The 22,677-nt window shown below is 46.0% G+C and overlaps 1 protein-coding gene across 2 annotated transcripts in view; it reads right to left on the minus strand.

Annotated features, from left to right (window-relative positions):
* CCDC60 (coiled-coil domain containing 60) overlaps positions 1-22,677 on the minus strand; it is a 143,706-nt gene that overhangs the window by 29,671 nt on the left and 91,358 nt on the right. The window contains exons 4-5 of one of the 2 annotated variants that reach the window (XM_066365977.1): positions 10,821-10,931; positions 5,988-6,095 (exon numbers count right to left, since the gene is read on the minus strand). In XM_066365977.1, the coding sequence (XP_066222074.1) occupies positions 5,988-6,095; positions 10,821-10,931 (219 nt within the window). The remainder of the gene's footprint in view (positions 1-5,987; positions 6,096-10,820; positions 10,932-22,677) is intronic. The other variant, XM_066365978.1, reaches the window with a different exon arrangement.

Below are 22,677 nucleotides of genomic sequence, written 5' to 3' on the forward strand. Positions count from 1 at the left end.
AAAGCACTCAAAGGCCAGCTTTTTTTTTTTTTTTTTTTTTTGTATTTTTCTGAAGCTGGAAATGGGGAGAGACAGTCAGACAGACTCCCGCATGCGCCCGACCGGGATCCACCCGGCACGCCCACCAGGGGCGAAGCTCTGCCCACTAGGGGGCGATGCTCTGCCCCTCCGGGGCGTCGCTCTGTCGTGACCAGAGCCACTCTAGCGCCTGGGGCAGAGGCCAAGGAGCCATCCCCAGCGCCCGGGCCATCTTTGCTCCAATGGAGCCTTGGCTGCGGGAGGGGAAGAGAGAGACAGAGAAGAAGGAGGGGGGGGGGGGTGGAGAAGCAAATGGGCGCTTCTCCTATGTGCCCTGGCCGGGAATCGAACCCGGGTCCCCCACACTCCAGGCCGACGCTCTACTGCTGAGCCAACCAGCCAGGGCTTTTTTTTGTATTTTTCTGAAGTGAGAAACTGGGGGCAGGTGCATGAGACAGACAAAAAGACTCCTGCATGCGCCCCACTGGGATCCACCTGGCATGCCCATCAGGGGGTGATGCTCTGCCCATCTGGGGCATTGCTCTGCTGTAATCGGAGCCATTCTAGTGCCTGAGGAGGAGGCCATGGAGCCATCCTCAGCGCCCAGGCCAACTTTGCTCCAATGGAGCCTTGGCTGCAGGAGGGGAAGAGAGAGACAGAGAGGAAGGAGAGGGGGAAGGGTGGAGAAGCAGATGGGCACTTCTCCTCTGTGCCCTGGCCGGGAATTGAACCTAGGACTTCCACATGCTGGGCCGACGCTCTGCTGCTGAGCCAACTGGCCCGGGCCAGGCCAAGCTATTTTCATTATAACACAGCTATTGGATTTAGGTGCCTGTGCGGTGTCAGAGAGGGTTGCCTTTTAGCCATTTATGTTTTTCTAAAGGAGGGGTGGGTTCTTTGTGCCTCGGCAGCCCGACCCTTGAGTGTCTGGATTATACCGCCCTGGACTCCAATGATGTCTCCCTGGGACAGCCCGAAGTACCTGCAGGGGACAGCATGGGACTAACTGATTTTGGAGACGCGAGACTGTTGGAATAACTCTCCCGCCTTCACCCCATCAGTGTGTACTGTACCCTGCTGGGAAGGCAAGCCAGTAACTCTTTACTTCCCTCTTTGGATGGGGTCTTCCTTGTTCTTCCCCACTGGGATAGGGAACGTGGCAGGGGATGGGGTGGGGTGAGTGGAATCGGGAGAGGTGGCGCTAGGCTTGGAGTGCTTGTTCACGTCTGGTCTCGTCTGCCTCTCTGTAAAGGTCCAGTCATTTCTAGTCATTACTCAGGAAGTTAGTCTCTGATAACAATGATACCAACACAGAGTCACGACCCCTTAAACAGTTCCAAAATCCAAAGGGTCTTGAACACCAAAATAATTTTAATAGCTTATTTGACAGCAAAACATGACCTGAACTGAAGGGAGGCTATTGATGACCTTTATTTACCTTTCTCATACACTTTGTATAAATACTCATTTTTTTTCTCTGTAGGAATAGTGTTTGATGACAGGGTGCTGCCCCAGTACCCTCAGGGACTGTAAAGTTCCATTTGATATACATCCCCACATTTCCTTTCTAACATACCAAAAAGGAAAAAAAAGTCAGAATTCTGAAACACAGCTGGTTTTCCCAAAGGTTTGGAGAAAGACTTGTGGGTCTTTGTAGATAAAGCAAGTCTCACTTTGCCTAATCAGTGGCTTGCATCTCATGCTCTGAGTAATAAGCACTTTGTTACTGAAGGCTCAGTTTCTGCTCTGTTGTGGACCCAATCACCTTGTCAATTGAAATAAACTCTCCTGCTAGCAGCAGAATTAATGAGGATGCTGGAAAATAATAATGTACTTGAATTGCCACATGGTGACATTGGGAAGCTCTTCCTCCTCTTCCTCTTCCTCCTCCTCCTCTTCCTCCTCCTCCTCTTCCTCCTCCTCCTCCACTTCTTCCTCCTTCTCCTCCTTTTCTTCCTCCTCCTCTACCTCCTCCTCTTCTTCCTCCTCCTCTTCCTCCTCCTCCTCCTCCTCCTCCACTTCTTCCTCCTTCTCCTCCTTTTCTTCCTCCTCCTCTACCTCCTCCTCTTCTTCCTCCTCCTCTTCCTCCTCCTCTTCTTCCTCCTCCTCTTCCTCCTCCTCCTCTTCTTCTTCTTCTTCTTCCTCCCTCTCTTCCTCCTCCTCCTCTTCTTCCTCCTCCTCTTCCTCTTCTTCCCTACCCTCTTCTATTTTTTCTTTTTTCTTTTTGCAAATAAAGCAGAAAGTCAGGTGTGACTCACAAAACATCCTAAAATTTGTCATCTGTCCATTCACGCAACCAGCCACCAATCCATCCAAATATGAGGATCATCCTGCAGCTCACAAAGATCATCTTCTGTTTGCAACACACTACCTGCCAATTAGTAAAGTTCTGCTGCCTGGAAAAAGCCCACATTGAGGTTTGGACCACGCCATTTTCTTGCTGTATAATCCATAGGGTTGGGATTGGATCTAGAACTGTCATTATGCCTGATAGAAATGAAGCTTCTGGGACCTATAGGTCCCTGGGGATGGATGCTTCCTTTTGGAAAATGAATGGTGGGTGTCAGTACCCGGGTTTTAATAACAGGAGACGCTGGCTGTGTGATGGTGGAAACCTAGAAAAGCACTGTTAGGAGAATTGGAGATTTAGATTTTCCCTCTTGGGATCATCCCCTGGAACACTCACCTTTGTAACCAGAGTTTGGTTGACCTTGTGTAGCTTCTTTTTTTCCTGTGGCTTTGTATATTTATTTGCTTAATAAACAAGGCTTTCTCATCTGCTGGTAAAATTCAGCTTGAAGCTTATTTCTTTACTAGCCTCAAGTCTCAATGTGGTTGATAATCATCAAGATGACTGCTCTTTAAAACAGGTATTTGAATCTTGAGTGCCTATCACACAGTGAGCACTCATTGTGTTCCTAGACATTGGGCTGAATGCTCCATGTTCTTGAGCCTCTTAATTAACCCTTACAACAACTCTTCTAGGGCAGGGACCCATTCGATAGATGAAGAAACAGAAACAGAAGGGCCCAGAGATGTTAAGTGATTTGCCCAAGGTCACATTAAATGGCAGGGCCTGGACTCATCCAGGTCTATCTGATGCCAAAGTCCTTGATCTTAATCACTCTAATCCCTCAGGCATTTAGAAAACGCAATTGAAGATCAGGGGAAATTTTCATTATGGCATAAGGATGAAACATCACAAATGGGGATTGAATGTAAAAGAGAAGAAAGAGTCCCTTCTTCTTTCTTGCTAACTAAAAAGATACTTCCTGCTACTTTCTAAGAAACGTAACCCCCTGACCCCATCCCCATCCCCATCCCCATCTCTAGATTCACAAATTTTTAAAAAATGAGTCTCAGTGCTGTGCTGCAGTGGGCCCGTCCTGGCTCAGGAGAACTGAACTTGTCCATGGTTCCAACCGCAAGTTCAGTGACATCACGTTGACATGCCAGGAGGCAGCCACAGCATGACCGTTTCCACCGTGGACATTGGCGTTACTACAGCCCAGGGCTTGTCCTACTTGGAGAGCTGATTATTAAACATTGACCCACATACGCTGACCCCCAGCTAAAATCGCCGTCAGGAGCAAATGGTTCACTGGGCAAAACCAACCCCAACAAGTCTTCTGACTTCCTGTGGGAATCTTTCCTGGGCCACGTATATTTCTGTCGGGTCGGGCTGAGGTTCCGGCTTGGGTTCGGCCCTGAGAATCATGGCAGAACCTGCATTACTCTCAGTGTGACCTCTGTATCTTTTTTACTGCAAGTAATGGTTGTGGTGTTTTTTTTGTTTTGTTTTGTTTTTGTTTTGGTCACAGTCTGGACACATTTCTAAAACGAATCAAAAGAAATAAAGACGGTCCTTTGTGTCTTCGCAATCCACATGCTACACCATGTTCTTGCCTCAGTTTGGAGAACGGGTGCTCAAATGTCAGAGGCAAAACATTGCCGCTGGGAGCCTGCTCGGGGAGATGAAATGCTATTAGAAGTCCGCTGGCTGGGGGCCCTTTTTCTTAGAATCTAAGCAATCAAGTGTGAAGAAAAATTAGATGTTGCTTTGACCTGGAAATTCGATTGCTCAGAATCCAGCCAACAGAAATATTTCCAACTGGGCTTAAAATGTATGCACAAGGATGTTCTGTGCAGTCCTATTTGAAAAGCAAACATTTGAGAGCCATCAATGGAAAAATGGTTATCTAAATTATGGCCTATCCATACTGTAGAATACAAGTATTTTCTTAAAGGAATGTGGAAAGTGTTAAAAAAAAAAAAGTGAAAACTTCATATATACCATCATGGAAAGATGTCCATAAGACATTGTAAGAGGGCAGGAAATTGCGTAAAGAACAATATATAATATGATCCCATTTCTTTTTAAAAATTTTCGTATGGATATATATATTTATAAAGGACTCACCTTAGACCTTCGGAATGAATTTCTTCTAGGGAGGAGAATGAATTGGGGGTGGGCAGAGGATTAAAGGCTTTCGCACTTTATATACTTCTGAATTTTTGGAAAAATTTTAATAGGAATAAAATAGATGCATTTATTACTTAAACAGTTTTGTTTAAAAAAATTATGGCAATTGTTTTAAGGCTGTGGTTTTCATGCAAATTATGTGAGCCACAAAGATATTTTGTAAATAATTAGGGTGCCTTGGTGGGAGTGGGAGGGGGTCCCACGTCTCCCAGACCCCCACCCCAGCCTCCAGTTTCCTGTAGGAGGCTCCATTTTGAAACTTTTGTTTTATATTATTGGTGTTTTCATTTTTTTTAAAAAAGGATTTCTGCTGCTTAAAAAATAATAAAGGTTATAAACCACTGCCTCAAAGGAAATGACAGTTTTAAATTTATCCCAACAAACAAGAACATAGAATCAATTGGAGTTACTGGTCTGTCAATAGACGCATGATTTGTGTTTCTGGTTGTAGCTGAGGTTAGTTTATCTGGGCTCTGGCGCCAGAGATGAGTAGGGTGGGAGATGGTGTGGGGATTTGGGAGAAGGGGAGAAGGGGTTAAGAGTCAGGATTTGGGAAGAGAGAGAAGACTGAATCCACTTCTAAGGCAGGGCTGACAGAGGGTGCCAATATCAGTTTATTGGGGTAAGAGAGGGGGTTCCCACTTGCAGGGGAACTGTTTTGTGGGTTTTTTTTGTTTTGTTTTTTTTTTAGCTCAGCCTGGGATTTTCACACAGCTAATCCAATCCCTCAAGTCAGGATTCCTGACCTTTTTAGCTCCATTCTTGCAGGCCACCTGGCTCTCCTTAAAGAACCGGTGCCTTTCCATGCCTGCCTGTCCCTCGTTCTGCCTTGTGTGTGCAGTGTGGTTCCTGCAACAGTAGCCATGGGGCTTTCGCATGGGCCCTCCCCGCTGATGGGGACACACATTGGCCATGCTCTGGAGCTTGTGCCTGAGCAAACCCCGCTGCTCCAGGGACCAGAACACTGACTATTTCCTTGGGTCCAAGTGGAGAAACATATATATGTTTGTATGTATCCACAAAACCTTGAGAGAAAGGAGAAAAATAAGAACAAAGGGAAAGGAAAGAGCAAAAGGGAGGGAAGAGAAGGGAAAGAAAGAAGAGCAAATAAAAGCTATGGTTGCAGGGAGACATGGTCCGAGAAGAGAAGTGGAGAGTAGTCAGGCTGTGCATCCAGTGGTGTTCCTGGCTAGCTGGCCAAGTCCTGTGGTGTAAGTACTCCCACTGTGGCTGATTTTAAGCTCCCAATGTGACAGCAGCCAATGTGGGACTGGGAAGAGATGCTGGGAAGAAAGGCACACAGCTGGCCCCCATACTATGTGCTCTGGGGCTCCAGCTCACCCCTGTTTTGGTCTCCCAGAGCACACAGGAAAACTCCTTAAGCAACCCACCCACCAAAAACAGCAGATGCAAGGGAAGAACAAATAGGAAGAATAAGATGCCTAGTCTGTTGTTGGTTATGGCAGGTGGAAGGGCTGAGACCTACTTTGGATCCCAGCAAGTGATCAAGGGCTTCATGGCGTGGTGGGTGTGGTCGATCGTCAGGGCCTCCAGAAGCCAGTGGAGGGCACAGAGCTGGCGGAAGAGGGGTTCCCTGCAGAGACAGAGAGAGGGAGCACGTGGGACTCTGTCAGAATAGCATTCTTCACAATCATGTCAATAGAGACCGAAGTTGTGCTGGCTTCCAGTTAGACAGGTTGCCCTGCTCCAGGCATGCACGTTTCCCAGGCATCAACCCATTAAACCATTGCAGTGGCTCCATCTTACAGATGCGGAACCCGAAGCTCAGAGGAGTGAAGGATCTTGTGCCAGGTCGCTGGGCTCCTAGGTGGCAGAGCCATGGTTTGCCACAAGATGACCCAGTGCCAGTGACTGGAGGGTTGTGTGTGTGTGAGGGAGAGATGGTGAGGGGGCCCCGCAGCTGGAAGTCTCAACTTGGGCAAACGGGATTGAAGGAAATGAACATCCCACAGGTATCTGATTGTTCACCTGATAAAAGTCCAATAAATACAGAGTGTTGAAGACGACTGGAAACATAGGGAAACAGTGTATTTCGTATAAGTCTCCCCACCCTCAGATTAAGTTGGACCTATTGCTTTAAGTGCATCAATCCTTTGCCTCAATATTGAAGAAAAACATCTTGAACATATTAATTCAAAGTGCACCTAAAACACTGTTTAAAAATATGTCTAATCTATATTTTCTGATTTGGGGGTGCATCTTGTATTACAGTGAGCCAGGCACTCACTAGGGCACTTTACACATGGTATTTATTTCTCCCAACAGCCTGTTGGGGTGTGAATCATTATCCATGCTTTAGAGAAGAGGAAACAGGCTCAGAGAGGTACAGTCACCTTGTTCTATGTCACACAGCTTGTGGGTGATAGAGATGGGATGTGACTACCTCATTTCATGCTCCCAGCAACCCCATAAGGAGGGTACTGGTTCCATCCTCCTTGTGGACAAGGGACTTGAGGCTCGAGAAGTAAAGGGAGTTGCCCCGAAGTCATGCTTGGATTTGACCTTGAGGATCAGTGAGGATTTGAACCCAGAGTTTTTAACCTCAGAGACGGTGCTTCGGTGGGCCTCAGCTCTGATTGTTCGAGATCAGGAGAGGGTTAACCTGCTGCACTTTTCCTGGAAAGAGGCGGAGTCCTCACCAGCAACTGCCTCCCACCCCGTGCCGCCCCCTCTTACACTAATGGGCACCATGCCTCCATTATTAACGTGTGTGATTGCTCTTCTCTGAAACTGTGCCCCGCCTTGCTCAGCCCTCCCCCGGGCCCTGGGCCTGAGGCTCAGAGGGGCAGGGCGGCATCCACCTCCCTGCTTCCAAGAAGGCACCATCTCCTCTGAAGCTGAAGCCTAAGCCCAAACCTGGGGCTCAAGTAGGGAGCTGAGCCAGGGTTTTCCTGGCACTCGCTTGGGAGGTGTCCATTTCACTCAGCTTGAAGGGGAATTGCCCCCTGCACCCTATACCCATCCCTGGTTGCTGGGGTGGCTGTGTCCACTGGGTCTAAGGAAGAAAACCAGAGTCACAAGCTCTTTGTTCTCCTCTGGAGCCCCCTCCTCCCCTCCCCTCCCCTCCCCTCCCCTCCCCTCCCCTCCCCTCCCCCATATTATTTAGTAAGCACCTACTATTTCCTTACTTTAAAACATTTTTTTTGAAGTTATTGAGGTGGCACTGGTTAATAAAATTATATAGGTTTCAGCTGCACTGGTCTTTAATACGTCTCTGTATATTGCATTGTGTGTTCACCATGCCAAGTCAAGTCTCCTTCCGTCCTCACTGATTCCCATACACCCTCTTCTGCCTCCCCTCACACCCCTTTCCCTCTGGCAGTCACCACACTGTTGTCTGTGAGGTGTTTCTGCTTAATTCCTTCACCTTTTTCACCCAGCCCCCAACCCTCCTCCCCGCTGACAGCTCTCAGTCTGTTGTCTGTAGCTATGAATCTGTTTCTATTTTGTTTGTTTGTTCATTATGTTCATTGGATTCCACATACGAGTGAAATCATATGGTGTTTGTCTTTCTCTGACTGGCTTAGTTCATTTATCGTATAATAGTCTCCAGGTCCATCCATGCTGTCACAAAAGGTAAGATTTCCTTCTTTTTTACGGTCCACTGTGTAAATGTGCCACAGCTTTTTTACCCACGTATCTACTGATAAGCACTTGGGCTGCTTCCCAATCTTGGCTATTGTATATAATGCTGCAGTGAATGTAGGGGTGCATATATTCTTTAGAATTAGTGTTTCAGGTTTTTCGGATAGGTTCACAGAAGTGGAATTGCTGGGTCGCGAGGCAGATCCATTTTTACTTGTGAGGTTACTTCATACTGCTGCTTTCCACAGTGGCTGCACCAGTCTGCATTCCCACCAGCAGTGCACGAGGGTTCCCTTATCTCCACATCCTAGACAACACTTGTTGTTAGGTGATTTATTGATGATAGCCATTCTGACAGGTGTGAGGTGATACCTCAGTGTGCTTTTAATTTGCATTTCTCTGATGATTAGTGACATTGAACACCTTTTCATATGTCTATTGGCCACCTATATGTCCTCTTTGGAGAAGAGTCTGTTCAGATCCTTTGCCCATTTTTAATTGGATTGTTTGTTTGTTTTGGTGTTGAGTTTTGAAGTTCTTTATAAATTTTGGATATTAACCCGTTATCAGATGCATCATGGGTGAATATGTTCTCCCACTGAGTGGGTTGTCTTCATTTTGTTGATGGTTTCCTTTTCTGTGCAAACACTTTTTAGGTTGATGTAGTCCCATTTGTTCATGTTTTTCTTTTGTTTCCCTTGTTCGAGGAGACATATCAGAAAAAAAGTATTGCTATGAGGGGAATGGGGGTGGGGTGGCAAGGGGGTGAAATGGGAATGGGAAGAGACTCTGCATGGGCATGGGGCAAAGTGCAGGAGGTAGAGGGTGTTATATTGAGTGGGATGCTCGAAACCATGTCAACACAATAAATTTAAATTAAAAATTAAAAAAATATTGCTATGAGAAATGTCTGAGATTTTACTGTCTATGTTTTCTTCTAGGATTTTTATGGTTTCAAGTCTACCATTTAAGTCTTTAATCCATTTTGAGTTTATTCTTATATATGGTATAAGAAGGTGGTCTAGTTTGTTTGTTTTTTTTTTCATGTATCTTGAGTAGATATATGAAAAAACCATTTTTCCAACACCATTTATCAAATAAAGATTGTCTTTACCCTTTTGTGTGTTCTTGCCTTCTTTGTCAAATATTAATTGACCATATAGGCAAGGGTTGATTTCTGGGCTCTCTGTTCTGTTCCATTGATCTGTATGTCTGTTTTATGCCAGTACCACGCTGCTTTGGTTACTATGGCTGTATAGTATAGTTTGATATCAGATAGCATGATTCCTCCAACTTTGTCTTTCTTTCTCAAGACTGCTGTGGCTATTCAGGTTCTTTCGTGGCTGGCAACAGCCAAGGAGAAGAAGGTGCAGCCTTCATTCTGGGGCAGGAGTTGGCAAATTACTGCTGGTGGGCCTGCTGCCTGTGTTGGTAAATAGAACATTTGGGGAACACGACCACATCCATTCATCAGAGCTTTTATGCTTCCGTGGCAAAGTTGAGTAGTTGCAAGAGAGACCATTTAGTCTGCAAAGGCTAAAATATTTACTGTCTGCTTCCTTAAGAAGTTTGCTGACCCCTGGTCTGAGGCATAAGAGGTAATAATAGGAATAATAATAATAACCTTGGGCATAAGAGGTAATATTAATAATAATAATAATAATAAACAGCAGCAGCAGGAGCCTACCTAGGAAACCTGCTACAAAGATCTGACTTAGGAGCTAAGAGATCAGGATTCCTATTAGGGAAGTTTGTCAGGTTCTGCCCCCTCTCTGGGCTTCAGTTTCCCCCCTGGCATTGAAAGAAGACGAGCAAGAAACTCTCCAGTTACTTCCACAGATGACTTGAGCCTCAGCTTGCTCAGATCAAATGAATCAAGGGTGGGGCACACAAATATCCATTTTCCCAGGCTTTCCATCCCCACCCCCTCACCTACCCCCAGTCCCCAGGTGACGGGTTGCAGGTAGAAACCTAAGAACTACTGTTCTACACCATTTGGGTTCAGAGGGCTTATCCTTGGCAGAGAAAGGCAGAAACACATGCTTCTGAGAGACACTAGCAGAAATGACTTGTCCCAGAACGTTGGTAGTGCCAAGATTGTGAAACCCTGCCCTAAAGTCAAAAGCTTCTATCTCTGTACCTGGAGTCTTCCCATTGAAAAGTGCTAATAGCGAAAAAGAAAAAGTCGGACTTGAAATTCTCTGGCATAGACCCAGGGGAACAAGATGTGAGGGTTTTAGAAAGCCGGAGTATTCTCTGGAGGGTTGATGAGCCCAGTACGCCATGCAGTGATGAGTTCATGCCTCTGGTCAGAAGACAGCGGGGCTTCTCTGGGAAATAGCTTCCTGAGTGTTGGGGAAAGCCTGTCCCCTGAGCCCTGGCTGAGACGTTGTTGCACGTGCTCTGAGAGGGCTGTAGACAGATTTTATCAGGCTTTGCAAACTATCTGACATTTAGAGCATCTGGCTTGGTAAGGAATGGAATGACTCAGTCCCAGCTGATATGCCACTTAGTTCTAAGCCGCCATGTCTGCTTTCTGTTATTTTTATATGCCAAATAGTGTTGTTGACTCCAGGCTCCATGTCCCCTTTCAGGAAAACAAAGGAAGAGCTCCTCAGCTCCTGAAGACACGTCAGCTGGTTGAGTCATCTCAGCCTGGCTTCGCTTGGGACACTAGCAGGGCAGCCGAGCCGGAGGGGGACACTGTACTTACACGTGTCCTTCGGGCAGCAAGGGCGAAAGGATGCAGCAGTGCATGGGGATGAACGGGGGCAGTATGGCTCCAGCCCCCACCTTCTTACTCTTCTCATCAGCATCGTAGGTGCTGGAGGACGGGCAGAAAGAGACAAGCAGAGCCAACAGTGAGCAGCAGTTAGTTTTAAACACCTTTCGCCAGGGTTTATTTGGCAAATATGATTGGGTGCCAACTACATGCCAGGGAATAATTATGGCTTGAGAGATGAGGATTCTAGAAGTAGCTGGCGAACAGAGCGTACAAAGACCTCTGCTCTTGCGGAGCTCATATTCTAGTGAGGAGCAAAGAGAATAAACGGGATATAGAGGTAAATTGTGTGGTGGACTAGTATACGGTTGGCTCTATTTTCTTAAAGGGCCAGGCAAATCTTTATGACTTTGTGGGACATAGGATGTATGTCACAACTACTTAGTGGCATGGAAGCAGCCATTGATGGTATGTATACAACCTGTAATGGCAGTGTTCCAATAAAACTTGATTTACAAAATCAGCCTGGGGGCTGGATTTTGGCCAGCATGGCCTGCCCATCCCATACTAGATAGGGACAAATGCTGTGGGGAGAAACACAAGCAAGTGGGGGATTTGGAAAGGCTGGGAGCTCTGGGAGTTGTGATTTTAAGTAGAGTGGGAAGGTGTCACCAAGAAGGTGGCATTGGATGAAAATCTGTGTAAAAGAGTGAGACATTCAGATTCTTGGGGCAGAGCATTCTGGACAGAGGGAATAACATGTGCAAGTGTCCTGAGGTGTAACTGTGTTGTAGAGATAGCAAGGAGGCCATGTGGCTGGAGTGAGTGAGCAATAGGGAGAGAAGGGAGGTGAACAGAGGCCTTAGGGGTCATTGCAAGGACTTTGGCCTTTTCTCTGAATGTGAGTGTAAAGGATTTTGAGCTGAGAGAATACGTAGTCTGATTTGTGTCTGAGAAGGCTCCCTTTGGCTGCTGTTTTGAGAATGGCCCGCAGTGGGGGCAGAGGAGGCTAAGTGGGGCCACGTATTAGGAATTTACCTTCCTCCTGGGAATCTGAAGACAATCCTGGGGTCATCGAGTTAACTGAAAAATGGGACCAGAGTCTAGGTCGCTTGGCTTCCATTTTCAACCCTAGAGCTGAGAAAGCCACGAGCAAGTATCTTGGGAAGGCCCAGTCTTTTATGTCTTTCCATTTGTTCAGGTCTTTGTTAATTTCATTCAGTGATATTTTGTAGTTTTCAGTATATACGTTTTACAGTTTTTAAATTAAATTTACTGGGGTGATATTGGTTAATAAAATGATGCAGGTTTCCGGTGTGCAGTGCTATCACACATCACCTGTGTATTGTATTGTGTGCTCACCCCCCAAGTCAGGTCTCCTTCCGGCACCAATTATCCCTGCCATGGCAGTGCCCGATCTTACTGGCTCGACTCTGACCCCAGTGGCTTAGTATACGGTATGTAGAACTTAACCTGGCTTTTACACTCCTTAATCTCTGGTTTTATGTCTTCTCTCAACCAGATAATAAGACAAATTCTACCCCTTGTTGTGTTTTTTTTTCCTCACTTTTTCAGCTTAATTTGCATCTGAAAAATGAGGCCGGTGGGAAAGACTGCTTGCAGGCATCCTTGATTTTCTCTTTTTCCTGCATAGTTTGTCAGACTTAGAACTTTTGTCTAAAAGAACTGATCCTATGGCCTTAGATCCAGAGGGGAGAAAAATAATCCCTTTTGCTTTTATAATGCACAAGATCAGACACCTTGTTTAAAAAAAATTTTTTTTTTAAAGACGAGCACTTGTATTTCTGATACTTCTGCAATTGGAATTAAACTTAAAGAAGTATAGCTCCTAGATGTGAGATGCTTTCAAGCGTGCTTGGAAATTAAGACTTTTAGCCATAAATCTGAGGATTTTAGGGGATTGAGGCCCAGAGAGATCAGATTATCTTTATTGCATATAGCAGCTAACAATCACCAAGTATTTCTCATATGGCAGGCTCGGTGCTAAGCGTTATTTTATTTAATCCTCGTACAAAACTTGGGAGTTTGGTGTCATTCATACAGGTGAAAGAAAAGGAGGTTTAGAGAGTGGTACAGCAACTTGCCCAAAGTTATATAATTGTACGGGGGGAAGGGAGTCAGGACTTGAACACTATCCTGTGCCCTTAACCACTACTCTGTACTGGTAAGGATAACCTATCTGCTATTTTATAACCCCTGCCTCCAGATCTGCATTTGACAGCTGCATCGCAGAAATGGCCTCCAGTTATATTTTAATAATCAGCCTTGTACAGCGCAGAGAACTCACCGGATCAGACACAACCAGACCAATGTCTACAAGAGGAGCAACCTCATACATATTTAAACTTATTAAATTTTAAATAAATTCTGTCTCACACACTGAAGTGTGGATGGAAGAGGGGAGGATTGTGTTTTGTGACCAGGGATTAGAAACCCCATCCAAACAGGGAGAGCGTGACAGCTGAACTAGGTAAAACATGCCACGGGAGGGTCTTGAACAGACACCATCCCCCCGCCAGTACCCATTCACCCGCTTGCCTGTTAATCTGGATGCAGCCCCTGCTAAACATTCTTTCTCATTCCTCCAGGAAAGGCAGCTGGCTGGCTAGTGCCCCTGGGAGTGGCCGACTCTGTGAGCCCCTCAGCTCAGGGAAGGCAGAATTTGCTCTGAGTTCTAGGGACCCTCACGGAGAGGGTAAGACCCCCTTGCTCACTGGGTGGCTGTCTCGGTATCACAAGGTTCTATGAGGGTACTTCTGTCAGTGGTGGCCCGTTGAGTGCCTGGATGGAGGTGGCTCAGGTCATGACTTGCCGGCTTTATTTATTTATTTATTTATTTATTTATCTATCTATTTTCATCCTGAAAATAATGTCACTAACTTTTGGTTAAAAAAAAACAAACAAAAAAACCCTACCACCATATCCTCTATTTTCAATCCTGGCCTTCCTAGCCAGAAATGCTGGCTGCACAGGAATGTCTGGTGGGCGGATAGGAATAGGTCTAACCATGTCTCTTTTTTTGTCATTCAGTGAGCTCCTCAAACCCTTAGAATGTCCTTGGTGATAATAGCACTAGGGACATTTTTTTTTTGTTCTAGTATTTGGTCTTAGACTCTAGTTCTTTTTTTTTTTTTTAGACTCTAGTTCTTGACACAGTTCCTAAATTTCTTGGAATTTCCTGGGTGGTAGGATTGTCTGTTGTTCCAATGACGCAACTCCTGGCAGGCTTCTGGGTGGCTTCCGGAAGACTAAGCCCTGATGAGAAGTTTGGAACTTTCAGATGTAAAGATAGGTCATGTCTACATGATGATGCTTCCGTAAACATTTCAAAAGTATGGGCCTCAGAAAGCTCCTGGGCGGGTGAACACTCCATGTAATGGGAGGGTGGCACTCCCAACACCACTGGGACAGGTGCTCCTGCACTTGGGCCCCTGCCAGACCTCGCCTTCTGTGTCCCTTCATGACTGTTCATCTGTATCCTGTATTATAGCAAACTGGTAAATGTAAGTCAGTGTCTCCCTGAGCCATTCTAGAAAATTATCAAACCCAAAGAGGGGATCACGGGAACTCTTATTCATAGCCTGTTGGTCAGAAGTACAGGTGACGATCTGGGACTTGTGATTGGCGTCTGATGTGGGGTAGTCTTGTGGGACTAAGCCTTAACCCGGGGCTTCTAATGCTAACTCTAGGTAGAAAGTGTCAGAACTGAATGGGGTGGTAGTACACCCAGTTGGTATTGCAGAGAATTGCTTGATGTGGGGGAACCCCCCCACACACATATCTGGTGTCAAAGGTGTTGTGTTTGTAGTAAGAGAGTGAGGAGACAAACACTGAAGGAATGTAAAATCCTTTACATTTTAAAGGATTTACATTTTAAAGGATTTTAAAGGGTGCATGTCAATAGAATTTGAAATGATAGTTGTACCTCAACCTAGTTCCCAAATATGATTACCGCCAAAGGAGACCCGGTACCCATTATGCAGTCACCCCCCTCACCCCCCTTTTCAGCCCCTGGTAACCACCAGTCTGCTTTCTGCCTGGGATGAATCTCAAATACAACGTGGTAAATGAAAGATGCCAGACACAAAAAGGTCACATATTAAATTATTCCATTGATAAGACTCTTGTTTTTAAGAAGCACATATTCCATCGGCACAGTGTGTTGAAGTCTCGGGTTTGATTCCCGGTCAGGGCACACAGGAGAAGTGCCCACACACCTTTCTTTCCTCTCTTGCTTCTCTCTCTCTTCCTCTCCTGCATCCATGGCTCGATTAGAGTGAATTGGCCCCAGGTGCTGAGGATGGTTCCATGGCCTCTGCCTCAGGTACTAAGAAGACCTCGGTTGCTGAGCAACAGAGCAACGCCCCAGATGGGCAGAGTATTGCCCCCTAGTGGGCTTGCCAGGTGGATCCCAGTCAGGGTGCGTGTGGGAGTCTGTCTCTGTCTCCCCTCCTCTCACTGAACAACAACAACAAAAACACATATTCATATTTTTTTAAGGTAAAATTCTGGAGAGCAGAATCTGGGAAATGGTATAGAAGACAGCAGATATCTGCTGTGGGCACCATTTCCTCTTTCGCTAACAACCTGGCAATTTGGGTTCCTGAAGATAACCCCCAGCATAATGGCTCTTAATCTTGGCTTCACATTGAAATCAGCCAGGAGAGCTTTAAAAAATACTGCACACAAGTAATACCCGCAGAACTGGTCTGGGACATGCCCTGGCCATTGGTATATAAAAACCTCTCCAGGTGATGCAATGGGTAGGTAGGCAGGGCCGACACCATGGCTCTAATAGGACGATGGCAACTGTGGCAGCCATTTCTACTATATTTCTTCTCTACTTGCCTCAGCACCTCCTGTCTGCCCCAGATTTGTGCCCCATTCAGTCTGCATGAGCTAAGGATCCTAGGATTTTTTTTTTTTTTTTTTGTATTTTTCTGAAGCTGGAAATGGGGAGGCAGTCAGACAGACTCCTGCATGCGCCCGGCCAGGATCCACCCGGCATGCCCACCAGGGGGCGATGCTCTGCCCATCTTGGGGCGTCGCTCTGCCGCAATCAGAGCCATTCTAGCACCTGAGGCAGAGGCCACAGAGCCATCCTCAGTGCCTGGGCAAACTTTGCTCCAGTGGAGCCTTGGCTACGGGAGGGGAAGAGAGAGACAGAGAGAAAGGAGAGGGGGAGGGGTAGAGAAGCAGATGGGTGCTTCTCCTGTGTGCCCTGGCCAGAATTGAACCTGGAACTCCTGCACGCCAGGCCGATGCTCTACCACTGAGCCAACTGGCCAGGGCCAGGATCCTAGGATTTTGTCCATGCCTAATGGTGACACCAGAATCCATGGACTACACCATTAGGGATGCTTTTAATTTAGAACCTGAGTCCTAAGGGGAATTGTGTATCTTTAAGCCTTAGTCCTAATCTCTAAACTGGGGCCAATAATAGCACCTATAATATAGGAATTTTTAAAATTTAGAAAGATGTGCATAATGCAACTAATAGACACATTCTAATTATTGGTGTGGTTACCATTATTTCACTGCTATTGTTATATGAATGGATGTTTCATAATGGGTCAGTCTCATGATGGTCCTTTCTCAGTGAGAGGGAGGACATTTACCAAAAAAAGGGGGGGTTTATTTTATTAAATAAACCAACAAATATTTTTTTATCTTCCTATTGGACACTGAGCTAGGATCTGGGGTTTCAGGTGGAATTTCTAGACTATTGATGTGGATTAAAGTGAACTAGCATACAAACACGTTATGAGAACCCAGAGTCCAGATGGGATCTGGGGGGTGTTTGGTCTGAAATCTAGGAAGACAGAGAGAGGCATTTAAGCTGGGCTTGAATGGTAAGTAGAAGTTCTGTTGGAAGAGAGTGTAGGGAAGAGCATTTAAGGCCCAAAGCACAACCTGGGAAAGGCCTAGAACTAGAGACAAACCTGGGAAGGAGAGGGAAAGATGCACATTTGAGGACCAGCAAGATTTTCTGTGGAGCTCCAACCTTGGCCTCCCATTTTTTTGTATTTTTCTGAAGTGAGAAGTGGGGAGGCAGTCAGACAGATTCCTGCATGTGCCCAACCGGGATCCGCCTGGCAAGCCCACCAGGGGGTGATGCTCTGCCCATCTGGGGCATTGCTCCATTGTAACTGGAGCCATTCTAGCACCTGAGACGAAGGCCATGGAGCCATCCTCAGTGCCCAGGCCAACTTTGCTCCAATGGAGCCTTGGCTGCAGGAGGGGAAGAGAGAGACAGAGAGGAAGGAGAGGGGGAGGAGTGGGGAAGCAGATGGGCACTTCTCTTGTGTGCCCTGGCTGGGAATTGAACCCGGGATTCCTGCATGCCAGGCTGACGCTCTACCACTGAGCCAACTGGTCAGGGCAGCCTCCATTTTTACCTGGCCTCTTTTCTTATGTCTGTTCAGTCTCCCTCTCCTTTCTCTTATAAGTTCACCAGCCATTGGATTTATTGATTTTTTTTCTTTTTTTTTTAGAGAGGCAGGGAGAGAGAGAAACATCAATTTGTTGTTCCACTTATTTATGCATCCTTTGGTTGATTCTTATTTGTGCCCTGACTAGGGATCAAACCCACAACTTAGTGCATTGGAACAACATTCTAACCAACTGAGGTACCTGCCAGGGCCCACCAGCTATTGTATTTAAGACTTGACCTAGATGCAGGAAGATCTCATCCTGAGGTCCTTAGCTTAATTATACCTGTAAAGGTCCTATTTCTGAGTGAGTTTAGATACACAGGTAGGGGGTTAGTACTTAGACATATATTCTTGTGGTAAACAATTTAGCGCACTACCCCTGTGGAGGATTAATGTCAACTAATAGCTTTAAATTTGAACTGTCATCCCTGACCTTCAGGTGGGATTATCCACAGGGAATATCATCTACCTCTTTTAACTACCTATTTAACTATGTAATGGTTTTTACTATTACATAGTACCAATTTTAGCATAGTTCTAAGTGCATATCAATTGTGATTAGTCTTATTAATATCAATATATTTCAATTTATGATGGTTCCAGTTATCTATGTCATAGTGTGTAAGTGAATATAATTATATGCGTGTGTGCAAAACACAATTTATTTTTGTAAGAGTGACAGCAATGAAATGAATAGAAATTTTTTTCTGTCCTTTACCAAAGAGCTTTAATGAACATTCATGCAAATGAATTTGCTACTTCAAGGAAAAAAAATAAAAAGACACCATGGCTTTGTCTTGGGACTGATAATTGCTAAAGGGTACGCTGATGCTGCAGGGCAGAAGCTTTCCCAGTTTAGAATTCCACAGCCAGAAAAGGAGGGAAAGAAGGGAGAAAGGAAGGAAGGAAGGAAGGAAGGGAGGGAAAGAGGGAGGGAGGGAGGGAGGACGGGAGGACATTCCACTATCCCAGACTAAAAGCTATAGGGAAGTATCGGTACAGTAGGTAGCTAGTTAACTGGTCTACCTTTGGCAACCGCATCAGGTGACATTGCAGCTCTGGGCACCCGCTTCCCCACAACTTGGTTCTAGGGTGGTACTCTGGGAGGCAGTAGATTTTTATCATTTTAATGAAGAAGCTCATCTCTAATAATTCAGTCTAGCAGCGTCATATGTGGGGCCCTAGTAACAGAGCTGTCGAGGTCCCTCTCTGCCATCGGCCTTCAGTGACATCTCTAGGTGCTTCCGGTGGGCTCTCGGGATACAGCCAACCTCGTCCCTGAGAGAGGCTTTTGTAGAGAACTAGGCCGTGCTGCAATTTCGCATCTCTGGTAGATCTTGGCCCTGCCTGCCAATATTTCTGTGCCGTTCCCTCCTAACCCCCTCCCTTCTGGGTGCATGAATTAGCTTATCTATCCTGACAACAACTCTAGGTCATGCTGTTACTAGCATTCCATTTATTGACAAGGAAGCTGAGGCTCAGAAAGCTGGAAAAGAATAGAGCTGGGGTCTGAACCCAGATAGTGGATTCTTTGTGAAGTCCAGCTGTGCCCAGGGCCGGTTTGTACAATGTCAGGATGTCGCTGAATGTGGCCGGTTGGCCTTTCCACTGGAAAATCTCATCAGTCTGTCCCTGAAATCCCCAAATCATTGACTTTGGAGATTCTATGGGCCACTAGGTCCTTGGATAACTTGAGTATCTTGTCATTGACTGGCAGGTGTCAGGGTCTCCCCTTTCGCTTTGAAGCCTTCTTTGCTGTCATTTAGATTCTCTCATGGAATGAAAGACTTTCAGTGAGACCTCCCAGGTCCTGGGGCAGTCCGCACTCTTCAGAAGCAGAGAGTGGGGCTGGCATGGAGAATACTCATTGTGTGTGATGATGACACATGGCCATGGGATAACTTAGGGACACAGAGCGGAACCAGCCAGTTTGGGAGCTGTAGGCTCTGATTTCATTGTGCAACTAGACAGAGGCCTCCATCTTCCCCTGTAGAACTTGTAACCATTTAGATCTTGAAATATATGTGTCCGCCCTAAAACCCATAGATTGAAGTCTTAACCCCCCCCCCCAGTACATCAGAATCTGACCTTATTTGGAAATAGGGTCATTATAGACATAATTAGTTACAATGAGGTCATACTGGAGGAGGGCTGACCCCTAATTCAATATGACAGGTGTCCTTACAAAAAGGGAGAACTTTGGACACAGATATGCATGCAAAAAGAATGGCATATGAAGATGAAGGCAAAGACGGGGTGATGCTTCCACAAGCCAAGGAATGCCAGAGATCACCAGCAACCACCAGAAGCCAGGGGAGAGGCACAGAACAGATTCTCTCTCCCATAGGCCTCAGAAGGAATCAACCCTCCTGACACCTTGACCTTGGACTTCTAGCATCCAGGAGTGTGAGACAATCCATTTCTGTTGATTAAGCCCTGTGATTGGTAGTACTTTGTCCTGGTGGCCGTAGGACAAGAACTCAGGACGATCAAATATCTAGGCCTATACTCCCAAAGTAGCTGAATTCATTTTCTTTGAATGTTAACAACACTCTCATTAATTAACTTTGTGGTAAGTGACAGGCTGATGGTCCATGTCGCAGTAAATCCAAAGGGCTTGAGTATTATGTTTTGGGCCCTGGGATGGACACCTGTTACATCAGATTTTGTGTTAGGGACTTGTTATGTTTCAAGTTCTATTTAAGGCTCTGGCTTTACAAAGATGAACATACCCTCCAAAAATTCAGTCTTCACTTCTGTGTCTTAGTTATCTAATTTTTTTATATTAATTAGGAGGGTGGTAAGAGATTTCTTGACTTGGCTTATTTATGCCTTTATTCCAAAAAGTACTTGAAGCAGAAAAGAGAAACAAATAGCAGAGGCAGGAAAATCAAGAAAACAGAATTAGGTAAGACAAATATCGAGACCTATGCCATGTGACCTCGTGTGCAAATTTGGCCCAGAGCATCCTAGTGGCAGCTGCAAAGGAGGAAATAATCTCTCACCTGATTCCTAGTGACCGGTAAAATGTTTAAAAGGTGGTCCAGGTGATGCCTGGCTATTCCTGGTGCTGCAACTGGGAAGATATTTCTTTCAAGGATCTGTACAGGGAGGATGCTGTGAAAAGTCAAGTCCATAATAAACCCTGAGATGCAAATAGGGTGATCAGTGCCTGTGTTGTCAGACTCCCAGCTACCAGACCTTCCGGAAGGACCTGGGTGAGAGATGGACAGAGTTGGGGGTGGGGAGGGTCTGGGCCCTCATGTCAGACACACCAGATCTATTCTGGGAACTTCAGGCTGTGGGATGGTCGTTCAGCGAGCTTGAAATGCTCCCCTGGCGCCACGGAGGCCCATTTAAAAATGCTTAATATTTTAGCAAATTCCCGTTTAATTCCCTCATACGTTCCCTACTTTTTCTTCATCATTATTGCTGATTACCAGGCTATTTGTGGGAAGGGAGCCATTTGCCGGGAAGAGCAGTTTTCACCATTACATCTCCTCGCTCCTGGGCCTCTTGCTCACAGCTTTTCCTCGATGTAAAGAAAACTCCCCCGGGCTCACGTGGCAATGGGAACGGTGGGGGGTAAAATAATTAACTGCGTCAGAGGAGTGGGTATAAAATGAAAAGTTTCCTTCACTCCATGCGACTTCCTCTTCACCATGCGTAGGGGTGGGTGGGTTTTTAATTTTAAGGGACATGTGTTCTCTGTAGGGGAGTCTGTGCACGAGCTGCTGCGTGAAGAGTGCTCACTGGGGCAACAGGGATGCTCTGAGAGGGCTCAGGTGAGACACACCAGAGGGGCGGCAGCGAAGCTACCCACGTTTCAGTCGTGAGCCCGAGGCTTGAGGGCAGGTGTGTGCCATGGGGGGGAGGCTCGGGGACCCACCTCTGCCACTCCCTTCAGCAGGCATTAAACCCCTCTGAACCACAGCCTCCTCTTCTTCAGAGGGCTGATGGGGACCATACAGCGGAAGGGCAAAGCAGGAGTTGGAAACCGGCAGGGCTGGTTTCACATTTTGTCTCTCTCTACTGGCATGTTGCTGGCACGTTCAGTAAGAAGCTCTAAAGCTTAGAGTTGTGTGTGTCTGGGCTGTTGTGCGGAGTTCATCTCCAGGCCTGTAGCAGAAAACCTTTTCCCCTTTGGACCATGCTTCCCCTAGTCCAAGACACCACCTGTGGCAGGTCAAGTCACTATTCCAAATCCTCAGTCCCCCACCCCCTACTTCCCAGCACCCTAACTTTCCTCTTCTCCAAGGTGGCTTCTTTGGCCAGTAGGATGTTAGCAGATCAGACCTGCACAGAGGCTTGCTCATTTACGTCCCTGACAAGACAAAAACCTCACACTTTCACTCAACCCGGAAGAATGAGAAATGCACGGAACAGACCTGAACCAGGGGAATGTCAGCCTAGATCAGCCAAACCCCAGTTAACCTACAGACACATAAGCAAAGAAGAGTGGCTGAAAGTCACTGCGTTTTGGGGGCAGCTTGCTACACAGCATATGGTGGTGACAAGAGCTGACTGATAGCATCATCCATTATAAGATGTACCATTATTTTATGAACTACAAGGAAGGAAAAACCTGTGCTAGTTACATTAAGTCACACACGTTTCCTCTCCAGTTCACAGATGTTAAAATGTGGGGAAAAAAAGCACCTCTTAGATAAGATAAAATATGGCATAAAGAAAGGAATGGCCCCAGACCTAAGGAAAGATGGTCTTAAGCAGAACTTGGATCATAAAGTAATTAACAGCCCCTTCTGAGAGGTCTCTAGGCGATCTGGTAAAGAAATATTTGAACAATTATCTGATCTCCTCCAGTGAGATTAAGAGTTCTTCCTGGGGTGTTCGATTTACCCACACAGGTGGCCCATCAGACTTGTAACAATGCTGTTGACCTTTTGCTATCATTTCTCCCTCGAGTGCTACTATCTAGCTCCTTGCTACCTACTCAAAGTGTGGTCCCTGGGCCAGCTGCGTCCTCATGGCCTGAGAGCTTGTTAGAAATGCAGAATCTTAGCAGGTGTAGCAATACTCATATCGGATAATGCTGACTACAAGACAGGAAAAGTACTCAGAGACAAAAATGGCCATTTCATAATGGCTAAGGGGACACTGAATCAAGAAGACATAACAATTCTTAATATATATGCACCAAACCAAGGAGCACCAAAATATATAAGACAGCTACTTATTGATCTTAAAACAAAAACTGACAAAAACACAATCATACTTGGAGACCTCAATACACCGCTGACGGCTCTAGATCGGTCATCCAAACAGAGAATCAACAAAGACATAGTGGCCTTAAACAAAACACTAGAGCACCTGGATATGATAGACATCTACAGGACATTTCATCCCAAAGTGACTGAGTATACATTTTTCTC

This window comes from Saccopteryx leptura, chromosome 2 (genome assembly GCF_036850995.1).
Source record: "Saccopteryx leptura isolate mSacLep1 chromosome 2, mSacLep1_pri_phased_curated, whole genome shotgun sequence".
NCBI classification, from domain to species: domain Eukaryota; kingdom Metazoa; phylum Chordata; class Mammalia; order Chiroptera; family Emballonuridae; genus Saccopteryx; species Saccopteryx leptura.